The sequence below is a fragment of the Bemisia tabaci genome, chromosome 10 (genome assembly GCF_918797505.1).
Source record: "Bemisia tabaci chromosome 10, PGI_BMITA_v3".
In the NCBI taxonomy this organism is placed as follows: domain Eukaryota; kingdom Metazoa; phylum Arthropoda; class Insecta; order Hemiptera; family Aleyrodidae; genus Bemisia; species Bemisia tabaci.
The window spans coordinates 33,523,588-33,547,272 of record NC_092802.1 but is presented as its reverse complement, the minus strand read 5'-3'; the positions used below and the strand labels follow the sequence as shown (position 1 = coordinate 33,547,272).

The 23,685-nt window shown below is 36.6% G+C and overlaps 1 protein-coding gene across 3 annotated transcripts in view; it reads right to left on the bottom strand.

Moving 5' to 3' along the window:
* The window catches only part of trio (trio Rho guanine nucleotide exchange factor), a 441,213-nt gene that overhangs the window by 188,872 nt on the left and 228,656 nt on the right, over positions 1–23,685 (bottom strand). For all 3 annotated transcript variants that reach the window (XM_019052145.2, XM_072304973.1, XM_019052154.2), the window contains exons 14-29: positions 21,543–21,734; positions 17,395–17,570; positions 16,169–16,340; positions 15,139–15,300; positions 12,810–13,112; positions 11,236–11,427; positions 9,522–9,759; positions 8,919–9,103; positions 8,012–8,211; positions 7,250–7,414; positions 6,657–6,900; positions 5,890–6,114; positions 4,988–5,251; positions 3,751–3,852; positions 3,185–3,324; positions 2,389–2,488 (exon numbers count right to left, since the gene is read on the bottom strand). In XM_019052145.2, coding sequence (XP_018907690.2) covers positions 2,389–2,488; positions 3,185–3,324; positions 3,751–3,852; positions 4,988–5,251; positions 5,890–6,114; positions 6,657–6,900; positions 7,250–7,414; positions 8,012–8,211; positions 8,919–9,103; positions 9,522–9,759; positions 11,236–11,427; positions 12,810–13,112; positions 15,139–15,300; positions 16,169–16,340; positions 17,395–17,570; positions 21,543–21,734 — 3,060 coding nt within the window. The remainder of the gene's footprint in view (positions 1–2,388; positions 2,489–3,184; positions 3,325–3,750; positions 3,853–4,987; positions 5,252–5,889; positions 6,115–6,656; positions 6,901–7,249; positions 7,415–8,011; positions 8,212–8,918; positions 9,104–9,521; positions 9,760–11,235; positions 11,428–12,809; positions 13,113–15,138; positions 15,301–16,168; positions 16,341–17,394; positions 17,571–21,542; positions 21,735–23,685) is intronic.

The following is a 23,685-nucleotide window of genomic DNA, read 5'->3' as shown; positions in this document are numbered from 1 at the left end:
GTATTCTCCTTGCACCCAACGCTTCAATTAGTGTACGGGATCAAGGGCCCATTTACCCCTCGCAGAGATCTGCTAGTAATAAGCAACTACTAATTTTGGAGTTCGCCTCCTTTTCTGTGGTACCTAAACGATAACTTCAAATTAGGTGCACATCAGTTCATAGTTTCATCTACTTTCCAGAGATTAATCCATAATTTACACAGGTTTCATGTAAGTTCAATAAAATAGTGATGCAGTTATCAATTAAAAAAGGAAGTTAAACATTTAGACGTTCAGTTAGATATTAAATCACATGCGTCAGGAATTTTTTCCTATGTTCATTCTTTATGAAATTTTGTTTTTTCTTTAACGTGTATTTTTTGTTTAGATTAGGAATCAGTTATTATTAGTAAGGTTTAATAGTGGAAAATGTAGTGAATATATTTGAATGTGTGGAAATTTACTCACATGCATGAAACCGAAGTTTTCCAGTTCTTCCTCTTTCGAACGGAAAAAATAAAACAAAATACTACTGAGCCTGATCATTTCACGAATACCGTTCGTAGTGTAACACTTTGGATCATCACACCCAAGCATTGGAGATTTTGAGGGTACAGACATTGAAATGAAAACAAAAAACTCTTCTTGCTCAAAAAACAAGCAAAATTATAGTTTTTGCCGTCAGATACAGTGCATGCACAGATATAACGCACAGTCTAGTGTTGAGTTGAGATATAAACAAGGAAAAGAGAGTTAATTCACCTGAAATCTCTCATTCTTGAAGGCTTTTGAGCAGGTAATAACATTACTCAAGACGTTTTGAAGTTTATCCCAAAAGATCAACATTTGTGCAACTTAGCTGAACAAAGACTCATAAAAGGTGAACTTGTGCATCTTCAAAAATTAAATTAATAATAATGTGAAATTTAAAGTCTATGTTCTAAAATTAATCAATTAAGTTTAAACGCAACCGTGAAACTCAAAACAAATTTCAGAGACCGACTCTCACTTTAAAGTTAAGAATGAATTTAAACAATGAGAGGATTTTAAAGTTTGAATTATTCTATGATTCAGGCGTTTCTTGTTTCGTAAAGTTTCCTTCCTCAAAATTGACTTTGACGGAACTGAAGTAAAACACTTGACACAGACGAATTCCACGAACTCACAAGCTCAAAAACGCGAACCTCGAAACTATTTTTAAAAGGCAATGCAACGATAAACACAAAACATCAATATTGCAGACTAAAAAGAGAGGCGAATAATACACTTTAGAGCTTGCTCTAAGTCACGAAAAACTAGGAGTTCAGAGTCAAAAATCGTTGGATCACAGAAAAACTCCAAGAACGACTTCTGCAACTTAAGCTCCCAATCTTCTAAGACACACTGAGAGAGATGAAACACTGCTTGCACAGGGCCGGGGACATTCATCACTCATGCAAAATGTTTTGACTATTTTTAAAATATGTGTCATTCCTCATCTTTCAAGACATTGCCAGACCCCACAACTCTGCTGTCTGGTTGCAACATTGGGCAGCAATTTAAAGAGTTTCTAAAAATTTAAATGAAGTTTGGACAAGACTCTTCTTTGGCCGCTCATTCCTTTGAGAGAGGTGAATAATTAAACAATCCTTCCGATTTAAAACCATCGTTGCCAAAAAGACAAACAAAAGGTATTAATATTATCAAACTTCTATACACTTGAAATTTTGAAAACTCTAAAATTGTGTTTAAAAAAAAGATTCCCGTGTTGTATACTGGTTTTAGAAAGAAAGAAATCCATTAATAGCAGTATTATATGTTGCCATTTTCAAATGAAACAGATTAACAACATTACAAATGGCTACACCTAAACTCTTTAATGTTGCTAATGCAATTTTTTACCTATTTTTATCAAATTTTGTCGTGAAACTGCCAAACTGAATCCACTTTACCAATGCTCATCAATTAAAAATTAATTAAAGATTTGCTGGTCACTTAATTTGTATTAATTTTTAAAAATAATGAATAAATAATGTAAAATAAAATAGAGTAAAACTGTGTGTGAACTTTCACTTTCTGTACATTCAAAAACCGTATTAGTTTAGCTACCATATTTTGCCTTCTGTTAGTTCTGTTTCTTTACTTTAAATTTATTTATTATTAATGATAATGATTAAATGAAAAAATTAAACTAAGAAGTGGCCCGAAACTGTATAATAATGATTAATATAAACGCATATTTTAGGGAAATTATAGGGGGATCTATATCCTACTATGGAAGGACTTGGAGGGGAATCCCACGCATCAATATAACACAGGTTTTTGTAAGAATCATTGTAGAAAGAATAAAACCAAAATTAGTTAATCCTTGCCACAAATCAAAAGAATAAAATATGTAATTCAACATGCAATATTGTGAGTAAATCTTACCTTGTCTGAGTCAGTGGTGTTGCCAGACCCAAAGGAAGTCAAGGAACCCCGATCTAAGTTTTCTTGACTTTCATCTAGTGACGTTGTTTCTTCAAGATCCCTGTGAAATAAATTGGAGAACAAAAACTTAAGTCATCGCAAGTTTTAAAAATTAAACCCTAGCAGCACATCTTCTTGCACGTTGTCATCTCTCGCACAAAGGAACATACCTCAATAGTGCTTCTCTGGCATTTCTTACTGAAATTTATTTCTTTATAGAAGAGCCATGGCATGAATTTGCCTGAATTTTTGAAATGAAAAAGCCAGTGATTTTTTCTTACACATGTGAGGAAGGACACTAAAATTTTCCAGCAAATTTGTGCGATAGACTTCCCATGAATAAATACAATTTTTGTAGAAATATTGAAACAGCATAGACAGGATACCTTCCTACAAGTGGGAGACGACAATATATTCAGTGTAAATATCATTATTTTCTGATGACTGGCACTCAAGTAAGCTATACTACCTACAGTATACTAAGAGACTGTGAAAATATTATTTTAGTAGCTTTTCATTCTATGTAAAGTCATTTTGGTGCAGTTTTTCGATAAAAGGGTTTTTCAGTAAAAGGGAAGAAAACAAGCGAACAAAGATTTTTCTGGTTGTCTTCTCCTTATGCTTTGGGTTGTCGTTCTTGGTTAAAGTTGCATTTGGATGTGTAATACAGGATACTTTTTAATTGTTAAGATGTTATGTATTTTTCAATGATGAGCCATTTTAGTTACTTGGAATACAGATTGCGGCCGTGACTTACCTGCTGGCACGATGGTTGTTCGATTTGTGTTTAGCAGGACTTTTAGGCATACTAAGATGAAGGGCTGAAGAGAAGTATGTTTCTTGTATGACCTCTCTTAGCTTTTTGACCCAAATTTGTTTATTTTCTAGTGATGATGCCTGAAAAGTTCAAAAAAGTTTATTATAGAACACACTCTAAGTATACATAAACTTTAAAAGCTATTTCAGACAAAAAAGTATTGTATCTTAGGCTTTAAGTTTAGTATAGAAATCACCAGAGAGAAAAAAAGACTCATTGATAGGTAAAAGGTAATATCAGCCGATTTCTTATGATTTGGGTCTAAACTTACTGAAGAACAATGGTCCTTCTTCTCCGAAATCAGAATTTTCTGGTGTAAAAAACTAATCATCTAAACTGTCACTCTCCCATAGCAAAGAAATGTAACTTAGCAGATACAATCTTCTAATCTTTCAGTTGATATTTTACTGTGCGCTTCATTTTGCCAATGTTGATAGGAGACTTGATAAGTGAGTATATTTCTGCTGAAAGACGGAATTAAAGGTATGTCATTCATCCTAACTTACTTTTAATACAATTTTGTAGTCTGATATTGGAGCCCGACCAGTCCAAACAGCGAATTTGCACTCATCTCCTTCGATATGTTCTGTCACACCCAGCTCAGATGTCTAAAATAGATAAACAAGATGCATACGAGAGATTAGATTTTGTTTACGATGATGAACACTAGTTCAATGATTCAATAAAAACTGACGGGTAACAACTGAATTTCTAATTGAAAGAGAAAAAAGAATTAGAATTAGAACTAGTGAACTCAGAATTTTTCGAGAATCAAGGGTAAAAAAAAAGATAACTCCAACTCATTTATCGATAATGAAACTGTAAAATTGTGTACCTAGGTCTGCAGTATTGCAGAATTCCTGTCATACTTTATTTTCTGCGTGGAAAACAACTAAACGTCTTTTTCTTGTAACATTAATGATTTTTTTTCTTTGTGTACAGAACATTGTGTGAAATATTAAGCCACGATGTTGGTTTGGTCTTCTTATGAAAATAAAATAAGAGCAATAATTTTGAAACAGCGCAACTAAAATACGCATTTTTGCAGTTCCACCGTTAATATGGTTTATCATTGGTTTTAGCTTCCACTCTTTAACAAGTGAACTGCCAGAAAATCGTGATTCATAATTGACTTCAGGATATGTCTTCTCATTTAAATTTCAAGTGGCTAAAGTCAAATCTGTTTAGAAATTATAAAATTGACTGATGCAAGAGAAATGTGTGTTTTAGATTTACATAGGCATCAGTAAGATCAAACTTCTTACTCACAAAAAAATCAAAATTAACTTTCGTCAAATTAGTAATTGAGAGAAATTTGATCATTGAACAAAGGAGCAATGTTTCATATGTACGGCTAAATTTTCCTTACAAATATAAACCACCTGATTTGCAAAATTGCAAGGAAAAATTCAGCAGAATGAGAAAATATTGCATCGTACACAGAAATTGTTTAGTGGCCGATTCGTTGCAAGTGGATTTTTTTCTTTTTGGCCAGATAGACAATTAAATTGAAGAACACATGAAACACAGATTTTTTTGTTTACAAGTTCGATTCAGAAATTAGATATTTCTATCGAGTCAACTGAATAATTTTGACAAGGAGAAATATGCTGTTGTCCTTAATTTCTTACTTTGTTCAAAGATCCATTTGCACAGGTAAATAAAATGTGTAATTTCCTCTGACCATTTTCTTGATTAAAACATGATTACAATTGCAGTTATCTAAAATAAAAATACACTCACCATTAATTTATATTTATACAAATATTTGTTAGCTTTGCCGCAGGAGTCCTTAACCTCTTTGCTGAATACTAGATACAGTTCAAATAGGAAGCAGTGCCTCTCGCGTCCTTTGCGTATAAGTTGCTTGGGATCCCAAACATGGAGTGAATTTTGAAGAACGACTTCTCCCAATTCATCTGAGCTAATATCACAACCTTCTAATAATGATAAATGGAGCGCATCGTTCGCTTTTTTTGGTACATTTAACATTACTTCGAGACCATCCTAAAATTAAAAAAATTAATAAAATGAATTACATTCAAAAGCTACAACAAATTATTGATGTTCACATTTGTCTTGATCTAATTAACGCATGTATACTTCTTCAATTTAAAAACAATCAAAAATTGCACAGCCTTGAAATAGGACAGTGTAGGAGATGGGAAACCGATGCCATGGATCATTGCGCTGGGAAAATTTGTTGATGGCATTGGAGGTCTCAGGACCTACGTTTTCTTGATGAAGTAGCCTCTCAGGTTTAGAATCTGCCGACTTTTTTGCATACTCAAGCAACTCTTTTATCCCACTGCAGTATTTTTCACAGATAATAGTAACAATAGGGAACACAAAGGTTCCTGAAGCCTCAATTCACGAAATAAAAAATTGCTTTAAAATCCTGATGGGGTATTTTATACACACCTTTGAAAAATTACCATGACTCAGAGAATTTGTGATCAAATGAATTCATACTGGCTTCAGTAGAACTCAGGATATAAGCTGCAACTTTGCGCCGATACCAAATCTTAAAATCTTTTATGAAATAAAAAACACAGACTTATTCTCAGTTGTATGGATCAACCCTGTAAAATAATGTGATGGTATGGTGATACTAGATAAAGAGCCACCGTTCTGAGGCATCTTACCTTAATTTCTCCTTGACCTTCCTCGCAACAGGATAACAAATCCTTTAACAACAACTGATACTTTGTTATCCTTTGCACTGGTTTGATGAGATATGCGGCTATGGGGTGTTCCACGCAATGTCTTTTTTGCAGTTCTTCGAAGAAGCCACCGCCATGTTGGACAAGTAGAGAATTTGATTCCGGTTTGTTCTTGCAATACTTTACATACATGTTGAATTTGGTTGCCTGGAATTAGGATGACATTCGAGCATTAATTTCAAATACATGAAATAATGGACAGTGATCAATCATTCGGACAACATAAAATGATTGCTTACAGACTGGTCAAGTTGATCAATATCGATAGGCTCTTAAGGAGGCCAAATGACAATGTCAAAAATGATAGAAAATTGCATTCAATACCAATTTATTTGTATCAACAAAACTACAGGATAGAATCATGCTATCTTTTTGAAATTTGACTAGTAGCAGGACTGGTCACTGCAGAGCACCATCATTAGTACTCCTATTCTTTTTACTACCACAGAGTCATTAATGAGTCTTTAAGTGCTGCAATAATTGTTTCTCTTTTTATTTTTGTACGTTTTTACCAAAATTTCAAAAAATGTATTATGTTATGAGTTCAATAATTCCACTGTAGTCAAAAAGATTATTAGAAATATCAAAAGCAAGTCTTATTTCAAACACTCCGCAGAAATAAGCTGACTAATCTTATGATGATGATTTATAGAGAGAACTTCAAAGGACAAAAACTATTAAAAACTTACCCAAGTGACGAAACAATGGCCAACATCTTCTGGCATAGTTTCATACTTTTCTAATTCCTTTAAGAACACCTCACGGTGGAAATTGCGAATATCTTGAATATTAGCAAATATTATGCTCTCACGTCCTTGAATAGCCGGAGGAACATTTGCTTCCGATAACATGCCGTCAAGAAAAACTTTGATACAAATATCGAGATCTTTCACATAGGTACGTTCAGTCTGGAGGAGTTCAGCCATTATGAACCTATGGTTGACAAAACATATCTTAGTGGTTGCAGAGAAGAATTTGCTTAACTTGTTACTAGAAAAAGATTAGACATGAAAAACTGGAGGAGGAACAGTTAAGGAAAAATTATTTTTGGTTCATACAAATGTTTCTTAAAATATAAATTGAATCATTGACTAAACTTTAAGTTTCCTTTCCTTTCATCCCACGTATGTTAAATACTACTCATATTCAAAAAATGTTTGAGGTTTAAAATGCGGGAATAGTAGAATTGTAGTTTGCGAAAATCTGATTTAAATTTATGCACTAAAAATTAAAGAGCTAAAATAGATCATTCATGTTGTTAACATTGGAGGAAATCACTCACTCTTTCCTTCTTGCTGATCGTCGTTTTTCTTCATTCATTCCTTTCAATTCTTTAGCCGATTCTTTCACTTTCATATCGAGAGAGGGGTCTGAGTTGTGGTCAATGGATAATTCTTGGCGGCTTTCAGGAATGGCTTTTATACCCAGACATCCTTCCAGTTCAGATCTGGAGAAAATGAGAGAAAATTCAAAATACAAAATCAAACTTCAAGAAGAAAATCAAAGATTACACACTTTGCACAACAAATTGAGGACGGAGAAGATAAAAGGGTTCCTGATTGCTCTAGGGGCTTTTTTCTAGAATACAGTCAGAAAGTTAGTCTTGAATCATCGTCTACCTAAGCGTTCCTATATTTTTGTTCTTGCTTCACTAGAAATACATGCAAAAAAGGGGGCAAACTTTGACCAACTTAGAAGACTATGACCAGGACCAAAATATGTCTTATCTCCAATTTTGCACACACTCTTAATTAATATTCGGACAAAAGTAAGTCATTAGATCGTCAAATGCATGGACTAATATAAAAAAAGACTTAGCCTGAAAGTGTAAACACTTTTTGGCCACCTACAGCGAAACCTAGAGTCTCCTCGGCTTTGCCGCATAACTAAAATAGATGCTGCAAGAAAAAGTAACTGCGTCATAACACAAGACTTTTTTACAATGGTTAAAAGGTTAAATCCACATTGATGTTAATGTGAGACAAACACTGAACTCACAACCCAACATCAGTTCGTAAAATTAGAAGAATAGGTGGACTCTTACCTATACTTGTCCATTCGACAACTAAAATCTTTGTATCTACAATCGACAGCTGCGACCCATTGCTTGATGTCAGCAGCATGAGCATGACCTTTTTCAACAAGATTATCTGCTAGCTGCATGAGAAGCTTGACACGCTCACGTGTTTCTTTAGCGGTTGCTTTGAATTCGTTGTGTTCTGCCAAGAGTCGCTCTGTTTCTTCCTGCAAAAAAAGAAGGCGTAATGTGTCAGAAGTTTGAAATCACATCAACACAAACAGAAAATTATGATGATAAGACTTTATTTCGACACTGATATGAAAATATTAAGTAAAGCATTTTGATCAGATCTGTGCTTAAGATCTTAAATGAATATATGTAAATCATTACATTGGATATTTTATCTGTTTTGTTTCGTCGTTTCCTAGTTTCTTTTCAGCTGTTTCCTCTATGATCGCTGTCTTGAATTCGTATCTCATGAGGTTTTGGGTACACATATTTTTTGCTTGCCTGGCACTCTAAGCCTTCAAGAATATTGCATTTTTATCTCAAATGTAAGAGTTTCATTCATTGTTACGTCAGTCCCACTCCTTTGAGGAAACTTCATTTTGACGTGCAAACCTGCTGCTGCAGATTAACAACAGCGTTCTACTAACTACAACACGCAAATATTTTATTTTATTTTTCTCTACATCTAGCTATGTGTTCTTCAATCTAATTTGGCACTTCTGCTTGTGATTTTCAGCCGCTTGTCAAGGGCTAGTCCAGTCTACATTAACTTCTAGTGACACAGGCCTCAGTTTTTATCCATTTTTAGCTATCGGTATTCAATTCTCATTGAATTCTACCAAAAAATGATTTGCCAGGAAGGAGTAGGGTTATTTGAAACACCTTTATTTTAAATTTATTTGGATTGTGAATGGTAACTTACTCTTGTGGAGCCAACTGATGTATGGGCGCTAAGATAGCCGTCTCCGGTTTCATGAATCCAGTCAACTGCTTGTTGCGCTGAGTGCTCGAACAAAACAAACTGCTGACACTCATCCAATCGTCGTTTCCTACTGCTCCAATGCTCAAGAACTTTGTTCTCTTGGCTCAATAACTTATCTAAGATTCCTGAAAGTAATGCGGATGAATTAGCAACACAAAATTAGACTCTCCGTCATTTCGGCGTCAAAAGCCAAATTATAAACAAAAAATAAATTCCTACCTCTGAGCAGGGACTTTTTTTCTTAACACATATGAAATGAAATAAAAAACATTTAGACACTAAGCCTATCCTCGCGCACTCTTCGACTTTAGGGTAATATTTTCTATTTAATCGGTTTTTGTTGGGAATCATTCTTAAAAATGGATAATTACTTTTCAAGAAATCAGATATGATTTACACTACATAGTCAAAAGCAGAGGACTCTCAAAAAATGATTTTAAAGCATATAATCGATCATGATTTTATTTTTTTATCCTCTCCCTTTAGGCTTGGGGCTCTACAGTGTTGAAACCTTAGAGCACTAAGGGATGAAAAATGACTTACCCTTAACTCTACTTTCAGATCCACTATCCGGCCCTGAATAGTTATAATACTGTAAACTACGGTTAGTATACTTGAGGAACGTTTCAGCAGTACGCCTGGCTAGAGTGCAGGCTTTCAGGAAAGCTTCTTTTTGTTCTTGATGCTTGGTAATTAGTTGAGCTAGTTTATCGCTTCCACTGTTACACCAGTCTTCATCTCTTTTATATTCCCTTTCTAAACTATCCAACACAGAGCAAACCTGTAAAGATTGACCAAAAAAATTAAAACATAATAAATTTTCTTACGACTTAATTCTTGTACAGTTTTAAGAGTTACAATTATAGTATAATGGAATTGAGGACAAGGTTTGAATCAAAGAATTGAGTAAAATGCAATGTTACTTTATTTTAAATCCATCATTTGTACAGTTGAGGGTCTATGAGTTAGATTGGTTGCAAATAGAATAGGAAATTGAAGGAGGACTAAGTTTGAAATATTATTTGCGTTAAGTTTACAATTACTTTAGGGAAATAAAATGGAGGGCATGGATTCGGTCGACATGAATTGATCGAAAAATGAAAACGTGAATCGATTGACACCGATTCGATCGACATGAATCGATCGACACCGATTCGATCGACATGAATCGATCGACACCGATTCGATCGACATGAATCGATCGACACCGATTCGATCGACATGAATCGATCGACACTGATTCGATCGACACTGATTCGATCGACACCAATTCGATCGACATGAATCGATCGACACCGATTCGATCGACAAATTGTTAAAAGACCGGTGTCGATTCGATCGACATGAATTGATCGAAAAATTAAAACGTGATTTGATCGACATGAATCGATTGACACCGATTTGATCGACAGTTAATTTAAAAACACCCGTGTCGATTCGATCGACATGAATGGATCGGAAAATGAAAACGTCAATCGATTGACACCGATTTGATCGACAAAATTCGATCGACTCATGGGTTTGTCGATCGACTCACAGGTTTGTCGATCGACTCACAGGTTTGTCGATCGACTCACGGATTTGTCAATTGACTCATGGGTTTGTCGATCGACTCACAGGTTTGTCCATCGATTCACGGGTTTGTCCATCGATTCACGGGATTGTCGATTGATTCACGGTTGTTGATCAAATCGGTGTCGATCGATTCATGTCGATCGATTCATGTCGATCGATTCACGTTTTCATTTTTTGATCCATTCATGTCGATCGAATTGACACCGGTTTCTTAACAATTTGTCCATCGAATCGGTGTCGTTCGATTCATGTCGATCGATTCTCATTTTCATTTTTCGATCGATTCATGTCAATCGAATCCATACCCTCCGAATGAAACACATTTACTTTCAGGTAAATAAGGAGGTTAGATCGACTTATCCAACTATAACATGCAACATTTGGGTCATGGTTATCTTATAATTCTCACACATTAGCTTGATACTATAGCTCAAGAGAGTGATATTTAGTACTCTCATGCTGCGTTTTCAACCTGATCATTAATCATGGCCCCTGAAGTAAGTAAGCTTTATATTTTCAAGATAGTGAAATTGGTAAAATCAAATGCAACCAAATCCTTGTAACTCCTGTTTTCCCCTTAGAAAAACCTTACATTATCCGTAAAAACCAGTGCAATGTGAATTGTGAAACATCGCATGCATGAAAATTGGATGGTACGAATATTAAAAGTCTGAAACAGTACCTGCTCCGCAGTTTTGTAAAAATTAAGACTAGCCATAACTAATTTGTGTCTCTCTTCTGCAGATGTGACAAGCTGTTGCCACTGTTTTGTCACTGATTCAGCTGTCTCTCGGATAAAACCAGGATCGTAATGGTTGTTTGTAATCAGAGTTTCTGCTTGGTGTTTTACTTCCACTGCAAGAGTGTGTGTCCGCTGAGGATAAAGAAAATGCATTAGACTCCCAATTTTTACTTACAGACATTTTACGTTTTAAACACAACAAAGAAAAATACATTTTTTTTTTTTTTGGTTGATTTCTGTTGATGACAAATTGTATCATTTCAAGCTTGAAACTATACAAACTTATGCTTGTTCACATTGAGTACTTCAAAAAGCAACTATCTCATCTAGGAAACCTTGCAGAGATAGGCAGGACTTTAAAGGAGACTTCACATGAAACGTTTTCAGCAGCCTTCAGTTGCATTAACGTTCAGTGCTTCTCCAAAAACAAAATTGACAAAATTTTGAACCTTTATCGGATCCATAACAAATATTAATTTACAGATGGATTACAATTTTAATTTTTGAAACCCAAAGAGTTATTATTAAGGTTATTCAATGGCTGGAGGATTATGAGCCAGAACAACATGGGATATATTGCATCTATTAACTTGGTGTTCACAATTAACTATCATTCCCATCGAATTTTGAGATAGCGTAACTGTTGTCAAGATACTGAAAAATGTATTTATCAAATTTGATAAACAAATCTAGCAGAAAAAGGCAGGAGTTTTTTAGAGGAAAAATATCACATTTGATACTGGTATTTAAATTGCGGTTAAATGCGATATTTTTCTCCCAAAAAACCCTGCAGGCCTGCCTTAATTATGCTGATTTGTTAATCAAATTTGGAATGAAGCATTCTTTAATTTCATTACAGTAAAACTGCGATCTCAAAATACAATGAGAACAATAGTTAGCTGAAAACGTAGAACTAATTCATGGAAATTATCACAGTTTGTTCTAACTCACAATTCTCTTGCCATCGAATCACCTTAAAATCAAATCAATAATGAAGCATTGTGGTACTAGAATGACAACTTTCGTAAATTCTGAGTGATCTCTTCCACGAAATTCCAAATGAATGCTTACTTGTAAATACCTTTCGCATATTCTTTTGTCTTTCATCATCCTGCTTAAGCTTTTTTTTGGTTTTCCCTTGGTACAAAAGCTAGACATTTCAGAACATAATAAACAGCTGAGCTATAAACCAGGGTGTCTACTAAAACAAGTCGGCCAAGAATCAGTGCTTTTACAGTACTTTTTAGTAATTCCCAAGAAATTCAGTACCTCCTCAGCAGACAAATTCGGTACTTTTTCTGTCATTCCAGTTGACGAAACGGTAAAAATTTCATAAATTTGAATTTCTCACGCAAATTGCGACAAAAATGTCGAGAAAATGAAAAAATTCCGGACCTTCTTGCAGAATTTTCAGTGCTTTCGGACCTCCCTGAAAAAATCAGTACTATTTCCGGACTTTCCGGACTTGTAGACACCCTGATAGACGTTTCTAGACGTCTTTAATTGATACTTACTTCTATGACAACTTGGATGTGTTCATGTTCTTTTTTGAGAGTTTCTGCTTCCCGCAAACATGTCGGAATAATAAAACTAGCAGAGAGCATGGATTCGCCATTATTAATCCAACTGACAACATGATGCGCATCTTGTTTGAAAGTGCAGAGCTGAACACACTGTTCCAATTGAACTCGTTTCATTTCTGCTAGGTCTTCCAAGTCCATTTCTTTTTCATGCAAAAACTCAAGAAGGACCTGAACTCGTGTCTGTGCGGAGTACTGACTATCTGCCATCAATGCTACACCCGATGTTTCAAATAACTGAAAAATCAAATCATTCAAAATTAGAGAAGTCAAATGCTTGGTGGTACAAATCAACGAAATCCTTCAAGAGAACGTAACTGAGCAATTCAATGTGATTAGAGCTTCAATGAATAAAAAATGTTCCAGCATGGAAAAAGACAGATTGCTAATTTAACGATTCAATTGTTCAAAAAAGTGACTGCAATGTTTCAAATATACGTTTTACAATAATGGAGAGCTAATTTACCCACAAAGGTGGTTGAAGTAGCATTTTTCTGTTGTTAGAGTAGCATTTTTTTGTTGTAAAATCTACATTGTAACAATGCAGTCACTTTTTCAAACTAGAAAATTGTTAAATCAGCAATTTTATTTTTTCCGTGGGGATATTAAGGTCCCATCACCACTACAACATGTCAACAGGAACATGTTACTATATTGATATTAACTCCGAAATTACAGTGCTAAGAGATTCACTGTTAGGAAGAAGAAGGCAAAGCCACTTAACTAAGAAGCCACTTAGTACATCTACACGTACTGCCGAACTATGAACATGAACATTCAGGCATTGCCTCATTACTGAAATCTTGTCACCTAAAACTCCCTCGAATAGCTAGAATTATTTGATTACTATTCATAGAACCGCTCAAATTATCCCGAAACCAAGGATGGGTGGAAAAGTGTCAAAAGTAGTGTAAAGTGCAGTTTCCCATTTCACTATCAATTTGAAAAGTTGAAAAAAGTTCTCCTTTAGTTGATTTAGTTCTCCTTGGAGAAAATATTCTACAAGATCACAAATTGTCGAAATTGATGGACACAAATGAAGCTGATAGCAAGACGACTAAAACGGAAGGTTCTATGAACAGAAATATTGTTAAGGAAGCTACTATTGCCATTATATAATAATGGATTATTAAAACTAGAGACGAAAGACATTATTTATTCATCAAAATAAAAAGTCAACAGTAATGACAGAGACTGCATCTGGAAAGAGTAGGGGCAAAAAAGTTGAAAAGACTACATAATTTTCCAGGCGAGCTGCGTAAAAGGCTGGTCCTGTTTGAGACAAAACAGCTGATGCAGGATAAAAAGGGATCTGCATTATAAATGAGCTCATCTCGAGGAGTTAAAAAACGAGACTTGAGTGAATGGCCACGGCTTGGGACCTCTGGAGTATGAAGTGGCTTGTTTACACATACTGTCAGCCACTTGTGATGCCCTACATATCCCTTTTCTTCTCCTCCTTACAGCTCACCTCATAATTTAGCTCTCATGCCATGAATTCGCAGCTGGCTTAACATACATTTTTTGATACTTCACAGCACTGTGCCGAATTTGCATTTTGAAAAATAATCTGATTTAGTAGGAGGGGTGTAACAATAAATGAAAGATAAAAAAATATTGCACAGCCACATGGACTGGGTCCAAATTTTAATTTTCACCAAAGGAAAGGTTTTAAGTCAAGCTTAACCTACAGGCTGCTTACTTTAAGAAGTTATTTCTACATTATGATAAAAAGTAATTTTGGAAGGTCTGAGTAAAAAAATAAAAAAGGTATGAAGCTTATTAGCCTCTCGATTGACTGTTTTATTTGAGCTTATACAAACCAAAAATAAAACTGGAGCTTTATCCCTGCATTACCAGTCTTGCAAACTTTTGGCCACATATTATTCTGATTGTCACTACCCGCAAATTCAGGTTTATAAAATTTACTACAGCCTTTTCTAGCTTGCTTAAATATTGTCTTTAAAAGTTCATTCTGAACTATAGGCTGGACTTCTTATGAGAGAATATAGGAAGAGCAGATTTAGAAAAAAAAATGCGACCAAGCTCTGGTTTCAACCAGGCATGGGTCTTCATCTGCTTTTGGTTTTGAAGAACTTCATTTGCTGCTAAGTTAAAAATTAAGACTTCAAAGAGTTCAGCTTTGATTGCTTAGCTTGGCTTGAAATACTTTAGTGCATATTTTCCAGCAAGATTTGGCACTGTCCACTAATCCCGAGACAGGATGAACAAACAAGCCCCTGTATAATGGACACATCATTACCTGAGCTAGCTCTTGACCTTGCTCCAAAACTTGAAAAACAGTGGCTTGAATATGAGAGACTCTATTGTTGTGTACTGCCAACAGATTCTCAGCCTGAACACGCTCCTCACTCAATTCTCGCTGCGAGAGTTCTCCTGACCACACTTCGAGCTGCGATGACAACTGGTTTGAAACAAAATGACAAATTTGCAAATCAGACAAGCATCTCTTAATTACTAAAACTCATTTGAGAAACGTGCAAAAAGGCAAAATGAGATGAAATGCTGACATACTTCAAAACATTAATGGTCCCTCATGGCTTAGCAATGACTTGAAAATGGTGTTGTCTGACAACTTTACCAGAAAGTGAAAACTTTTGGCAAATATCTATTGCTTCGGAGAGGATTTTCTATGAACTTAAGATATAAGAGGATAACTAGAACTTTTAAGCTAGAAAGGAAAAATTAAATCTCTAGTTTTAAAAAATAAATCATGGCTGCAATCAGGGCTTTGTGCAATTCAGTCTTTTAATTACAGTCTGACTGCGTTAATACTCAGTTATCCTACTAGATTTGTCAGCATAAAAAATTCATTATGAAAAACCAAATGAAGACCTCACAGACAGTAATGTAAGTCCATTGATTTGCTGCAAATCAGCAAATGTATGCAAAAGTAAGTGGTTAAGAAAAATAAATCAATCAGCTCATTAAAATTGTAATTAACTTCAAGATTATGGTCTCGTGTATTTGTAATTACGAATCAAAATGACTCAAACTTGTACAATTAGTTTACAAGCTACTGATGCAGCTTGTAATGATGTATTGTTACGTGAAATACAATTCACATCCTCACTTTCAGACTTTATAAAGTGGACAGAAAGGGAGGGAAAAAGATAATAATAAATGGATTGCATTTTGCAATAGGGGACTACCATTTCTGGCTCATTCTTAAAAACACCTACGTGCAAAGGGAAACTAATGCTTCATATGTTGTGTTTCAGTAGAGCCAGAGATTGCAGTTCCTAACTGCAAAATGAAGTCTGTGATCATACCTCTAGAGCATCTCTTTCAAAGAGCCGCAGCCTGAGACAGAGATCTAGCCTAAGTTTGCGAGAAGCCCACAGTTCTTCTAGTTCTTCTCTAGTTTTACCGAGTCTATCTAAAGCAGATTCTACAGCAGCCACCGAGCCAGTTGAATCCATTTCCCTTGTCAAGCCGACAGCTCTGCAAGAAAATTAAAACATTTTTGATCAAACTAGAAAGGTAAAAAAGGCTCACAGAAAGTCACAAAAAGCAAAATTTAAGGGAGAATTTGCATGCAAATTTTTTATTACTTCACCTAAAAGTGCTTAAAGAGCTGATTTCACAGTATTTTTCATAATTTTTTTCTGATATGGGAAATAGTATAAATATAGATTTAAAAGTGAGAAAATTCACCGCCTAGTGACTTCATCTGCCGGCATTTCCCATTTAATTGCATGTATTTTAGCAGATTAGATCATTTTGTCATATCTTCTCCAATGATCATTCAATTTATGAACCAAGGGTATCCTCGTGTTCAGTTCACCCAGTAGTTTCCACTTAAACACGAAATTCGTCAAATTTCAGACACCTGCAAATTCTCTGTCAAAGGACACGCTGCCAGAAATTATTAGATGATATTTCTCTTCAGATATTTATAACCAGGTGGTGATTTTTGCAGGATTGGAATATACTTTTTTGATAGTAAACTCTTGTGAGAAAACAAAAAAGTTTAATAAATCATTTCTACAGGGAGAAACAGCTAATCAAAATCCAACGATCGGGTTGACGTAGCAAGGCCTAAGGATGAGTCTAGCCGATCGGCAAACGCTGTTTCCCCTGCCTGCTGGCTACGCCATCAGTGTCCACCAAAAATATCGTTTTAAACAGGTCCCATTCTTGGCATTTGCGGAACGGAGTTTCTTTGCCTTATAGAATTAAAAAAAAAATCGAAAACAATTTCTAGAAGCTTAGTTCACTCTATTCTTTCAGAGAATTAATTGAAATTTGAACCCATCGAGATACTGTAAAAACAGGAGTAAAAAAACCCTGTGGTAGAAATAAAGGAGTAAACAGATGAGAATATTTTTATAACATTTCTGTTTAGAGTACTTTTAGTCTACCTGATTGGACATCGTGACTCTGGAGAAGCTAACATTTACAGATCATACACAGGATACACAATTCCATTGAAATGCTGTCATTCAATGTTTACAATGGACACGTTTTTAAAAGATGCAAATCTAAGATGACAAACCTGAGCTCTTGGAGAAGTGTTTCTCCTTGGCTTATGGTATTCACACACGCATCTAGACAGGAATCTTTTTGAGTAGAACACTGTTCTAGCGCCACCTCTGCTGCATCTAGAGTTTCAGCCGCCACCACATTCCTTCCTTCATGCTCGCCTCTCAGTTCTTCTAGCCATGTTTCCAACTGTAAAAATAAAAGGCACCAAAATTAAAGTCAACTAAAAGACAAACAGGTTGCACAGGCACAGTCCAGAAAAAAAGGTGACAGCCGTTGAAAGGAGGAAACCAACTGCCGTTGAAAAAAAGTTCACTCACCGGAAAAAAAGTCCCTCAGATCTAGAGTCCATACTCTAAAAAAATGTGACCAAAAAAACACTCTTGATTCAATCGGATTTTTGCTTGAATTTTTTTTTTTTTTTTTTTTTTTTTTTACTACTTCAAATAGCCCACAAGGGCTAATCCCACGCTTTAAGTCCCATCCCCCCTCCGTCCCTACTGAACCAGCCCCAGGCAACCATTGTTTGAGACCATCAAACTCGGGTCGCCTGGCCGGGAATCGAACCCGGGACCTCCCGATTATAGAGCAAGCGCTACAACCACTACACCATAGGAGGCCGAATTAAAAGGAAACCCCTTAAAATATGAGGCTTGGCTCTCGATTAAAGCAAAAATCCGATTGAATCAAGAGTATTTTTTCTCGACAAATGTTTTAAGCGTTGGGCTCAGGATCCAAAATACTTTTCTCCAGTATGATTTTCGAATAATAAAACTCTATTCGTCGGGAAAACCACAAAATGTTTATTGTGTATTTTTTTTTTTGCTCGCCTTGCTGCATTGATATGGACCAATTGATAGGTAAGTCCGTAAGTCAATAGTATAACTGGTTGCAGCCGTCGATTTTGAAGGAGTTTTAAGCACGGCACGCATGGACCATTTACCGCGTGCCCTTCCAGGAAAAGAATGCCGTGTGAGCCTTCAGACGCAGCAAACCGGAACTTCATGAAATTTCACGACATTTTTCATCTCTGATCTCTCAACAGTGAGCGGCGTCTCTGTCTCTGGAAGCGAGTTTACTTTAAAACTTGACTTTTCCACCAACATGAAGGAGGACTTTACGCCGGAGCAGATGTATAATAAGACCAGCTTATTTAGGGTCGAAAAGCAAACGAACCGGTTGCTAAAACGATTACTTTCCCGCATTTTTAACATAGCTTAGACGCTCAAAAAAAGAGAAAAATAAAAAGTCACTTCGAGAATTCTCTTCCAAAAATTGAAATTGTGTACACCCAAAAATGGTAATAAACAACTCGGTGTCCGGTCGTTGCCTCGGAGGAATGAGCAATCTTAGCTTAGCGAAAAGAATGCTCTACATTCGCGAGCCTGCAGATCCTGCCTCCTGCCAGGCGATTTTAAAAATCAGGATTTTGCTGAGTTAGATTGAGAATATCGACGATTTTTGTCGATATATGCACTGAAACGTGGTTGAAATTGAGCAATCTGGCGCACGCAAATTTTAGATTTGTCCGCCAAAAGCCTTGGGTCATTTTGTGAGGAAGATAGAAAAAAACAAACCGGGAAATAAGAGATAAATCGAGCACTCTTTCAAATATCATTCTAATTCTTTTCACTTTTAGCTCTGATAACAAAAATTTCGACGAAAAAGTGGTTTTAGAGATGAGCCTGGAATTGTAGTTCCAACGCTAAATTTTTTGCGATAAATCGACCAATTATAAACATTTTATCGACAAAAAGCTTCAGCAGAACTAATTCAGCTTGCCCCTTCATCATGACGAATTTCAAGTTCATAGGATTAGTATTTGCCACGAAATATAAAAAACTAGATTTGCAGATTTTTCGCAATAACTCGGCTAAAATTGAAAAATTTGAGAAAAAAGGGATCGAGCCGCGATGCAGCAAAAAAAGGGTCATATGGATTGCATTTTGCAAAAAGGAACCACTAGCATTGCAATGATGCTAAGATTGTGCAAATCGTGAAAAACTATGAAATTTAGATGGTAATTTTTGTCTTAAATTTACAGTTTTTAGCGAGTGAAATAGAAACTATTAATGGATAATCGGGTTTTTCCTCCAAGACAAACAAAGTTGCACAATCTTAGCAACATTGCAATTCTAGTGGTTCCTTTTTGCAAAATGCAATCCATATCTCCGTAAAACTTCCATACTCTCGCTCTAACGGTAACTTCAGGACAGCACGGAACAGATCTCCACAATTTTAGGGCTTAGCTGATTTTAAAATATAGTAAGATAACGATAGGTAAAATTCATTCGTTTTCATGTTAATTAATTTGTGCATAAATTACAAGAAAATGCAAATATTCGCGCTTTCACGTCAAACACACTCCCGCCACTGGCTCTGCGCTCGTTAAAATCGCGGGTATGTAATTTACTGTTACCTGCAGAGCTGGCGCCACCTGGGGAGAAAAGCTCTGCACTAAAATCGCTTAGGGTTCATAAAATCGAGCGTTCGCTTATTCCCAGCCACCCCCCCCTCCCCTCCCTTCACCCGAGGGGGAGGGGGCTCCAGACGAAAGTATTCGCAGTTAGTCCGCATAAATTAGCATGTTAAAAGATGCTCTTTTCGTCATAATGAACGCGATAATTTTCGACCTTTTCATCGTCACTCATTCGAAATTCTTCCTTTCCCCAGGGATAACGCGTTGATAACTCCTGGAGCGTAGGGTTGCGCTTAGCCCCCCCCCCCCCCTTCTTCTCCCATCTTTTTCGCGTCTCGCTTGATTTAGGACTTGAAGTGCTTTCGCAGGAAAGCGACCGGCTCCTGGCAATTTGCGACGCGCGAAATCCCTTATGGCTGAGCATAGATGCCAGATAGTGCTGAGAAATCAGCATTTACCCCCATTTATACAAGTATGAAATTTTATTGAGATAATACGGTCTAGGCATTGCCTTAGTTGATGTTTTTTTTATAAAATTACTTACATACAATGTGGAAGCTTTTGGGCTGTATTATCTCAATAAAATAATAGTTGGTATTGCTACTTTTACAACCATGCTCAATTGTTCTAAGTGTAAAATATTTAAATTTAATTGCACAATCCGGCAACTTTGTGGCTGAGGGATGACGCGGGTTAGCGGTGGGAGGGATCGCGAACATTTGAATGTTCAGAATAGACTGCGAACTCGAAAGTTTCACTTTTCCAACAAATAAAATACCTACTAGAGAACTCTATCACAGTTCCTAGATTACTTTGACCTACTTCACGGAAAAGCAGCTCCAGATCGAAATTCCGGTGAGAAGAACTGTCAGCATCGAGTTGCACACTGCACGGGGGAGTTCCCGACAAAGTCACAATTTTTCGTGTATTTTTTTAGATCTCTTTCAGAATTGCACCCCCAGACTTAAAATCGTAGTCTTTTAGTCTTAGTCGTTCCGTATGTAGCATCTTTCGTTAGGATGCCCCATCTGGTTAACACTGTGATCGAGGGAGGACAAATTTTCGCTGACATTTTCGTCATTTTCCCTGACATTTCCCGATTTTCCCCGACTTTTTAAAATTCCCTGACATTTCCCCAGTTTTCCCGTTACTCTCCAACTGTAGCAGCCTTGTTTAAAACACTTCACATAAACGCACCTAAAAATTCCCTGATTTTTCCTGGTCGCCGCAAATTCTCTAACTTTCTCGGATTTCCAGACCACTGGAAACTCTGAAATTTGCACAGGAAAACTGAGAGTACATGCGTTGTTTCTAAACTGAGTCAGAAATTATCGTTTCTGGTTGCAAAATGCACACTGGAGAAAAAAAAAACACATTGGATCTAGAGTCCAGACTCTTGAAAACATTGACAAGAAAAAATACTCCTGATTCAATCAGATTTTTGCTTACATCAAAACGAAATCCGCTCAAATTAAGAGACTTGGTTCTTGATTTAAGCAAAAATCCAATTGAATCAAGAATATTTTTTCTTGTCGACGTTTTTAAGAGTCTGGACTCTAGATCCAATGGGTTTTTTTTCCCAGTGTAGTCCAGATTATCCGCGGTAGCTCGGGTCCTGATAACCGCGGAAAATCGAGAATATTTTGTGTGCTTCTTACTTGAGAGCCCAAAAATCCCTCATCGACGACTATCTCCTACTAGAAAGAGAGAGTGAGAGAGAGTGTGTGTGTGCTTTTACTCACTTCTTTCTCCCTGGAGTAGAAGAGGACAGCGAGATCGATGCGTCTCCTGCGGCTCTGGACGCGGGCGGCGAAGGAGGTGACGTGGGCCTCGAGCTCGTGCGCCACCGAGTAGATCTCGTCCGCCTTGCACTCCCCCGTTCGGGCCAGCTCCTCGGCCGCCGTCAGCAGCTTCTCCGCGTTCGTGTATGTATTCTGAAACACATACAAACAAAATAAATCATTCAAAATCCACAATGACAACCAGAAGTGTCTATAGTACATCTCAGAAAAAAAAGAAAAAAAGAAAAGAAAATACAAATCCAATCGCGGATAAATCCATAATTTCAATGACCGAAATGCAAACGTATCTCTGATGAATCTGTCAAAATCGCACTTAGCAACCAGGGTGTCTAGCAATTTTCAAAAATTCCCTGAAATTTCCCTGATAAAACGGCCAAAAAACCGAGGAAAAATTTAAAATTCCTTGACAGGCGGAAAAAATAATTCCCTGACATATCCCTGACAAAAAAGGGAAATATTCCTAATTTTTCGACACATGTTGAGCTGATTTGATGTCAGTAAGATTTTGTTCATGTTTTAAGGATATAATGGGATACATAGAGCAAAATATATGGTGCCTACACTTATACGAGATACGTTTGCCACGTTGCCGTTTTTTTTTTCTTTTCTTTCTTTTTTTTTTTAACGTGTTTTCGATTTCCCTGACGTTTCTCTGACACGAAAATCGCTTGACATGCCGAATTTTTGCGGATTCCTTGAAGTTTTCCCTGACTTTCCGGACACAACAAAAAATTCCCTGACATTTCCCCGGTTTTACAGATCGCTAAGCACCCTGGATTGCCCCCAAAGATCCGGAGTGATATGAGTGCTGCGGGCTCTTCGTCTGTAAATTTCAATTATCAACCCGCTGGTCGGGAAATACTGTACTTCTCAAGGCATTTTCAATACTTTCCCAAAAAATTCTGTACCTCATTGATCATAAGGAATTGTTGAGTCTCCGAAAGTAAAATTTTCCACCTGTCACCAAGAGGCCCGAAGAGAGTCTCTGTCCATAAAAATGCGTTAATTGTGCCTGAAGCTTTGATAGCCCTATTTTATGATTCTTCATTTTATAACTTGAAGCAATATACACTGGAGAAAAAACACACTGAATCTAGAGTCCAGACTTTTGAAAACATTGACAAGAAAAAATACTCTTGATTCAATCGGATTTTGCTTGAATCAAAACGAAATCCGCTTAAATTAGGAGGCTTGGTTCTTAATTTAAGCTAGATTCTGATTGCATCAAGAGTACTTTTTCTTGTCGATGTTTTTAAGAGTCTGGACTCTAGATTCAATGTGTGTGTTTTTTTTCCAGTGTACCTATGAGGTTATTCCACGGTTGCCTGATACTTCACACAACCTTCAAGTATAGAAAATTGATCAAAATTCACTATAAATTAAAAATTAAAAAAGAAAAATAAGAAAAAAATGTATGTTTGTCCTCGCCAAGGCCACTGACAGGACTGACAGGAGTGAATCTTGTCACAGGTTCGTCAAAGTGGCTATTGTTGGGGATTTCACGGACTTGGGTGTCGACCGTCGGCGGAGAATGCTGCCGTGCTAAGGAAGAACGTCGTATAAACCTTCAGACGTTGCCAAATTTCCTTTGATAAAACACGAATTTCCTGATAAACTTATGAATATTTTTCTTCCAATTTTTCAGATAATTTTGTTCGCAATGTTACCGAAAGCTCCTGAAACTTTCAAAGCAAAATTTTCATAACTTTCCTTCAGAATGAACATTTCATCGAAGGAAATTTGGCAACTCTTAAATGTTCATACGGCGTTTTTCTTAGCACGGCAGAATGGACCCTGCGAGGACACAACCGCGGCGAATTGGATGAGCCGAGCTACACGTGAAAATTATGCGAGTGCGAGGAGGCAATCAAGAGGGTTTTGTTGTGTCCTAGACATTGGTCTCCATCAAGATCGCCGCGTTGCTCGACACTCGGGTCGGGTGAATACACTCATCCGCTCGTCTCGATGAATGGCGCTTGGACCAGAGACTATTTGAATGGGTTGTTTCTAAAACTATACACACATATAAGTCACTTTACAGCACTCCCTCGCGCTCTACGACTCCTAACCTCCACTACTCTCT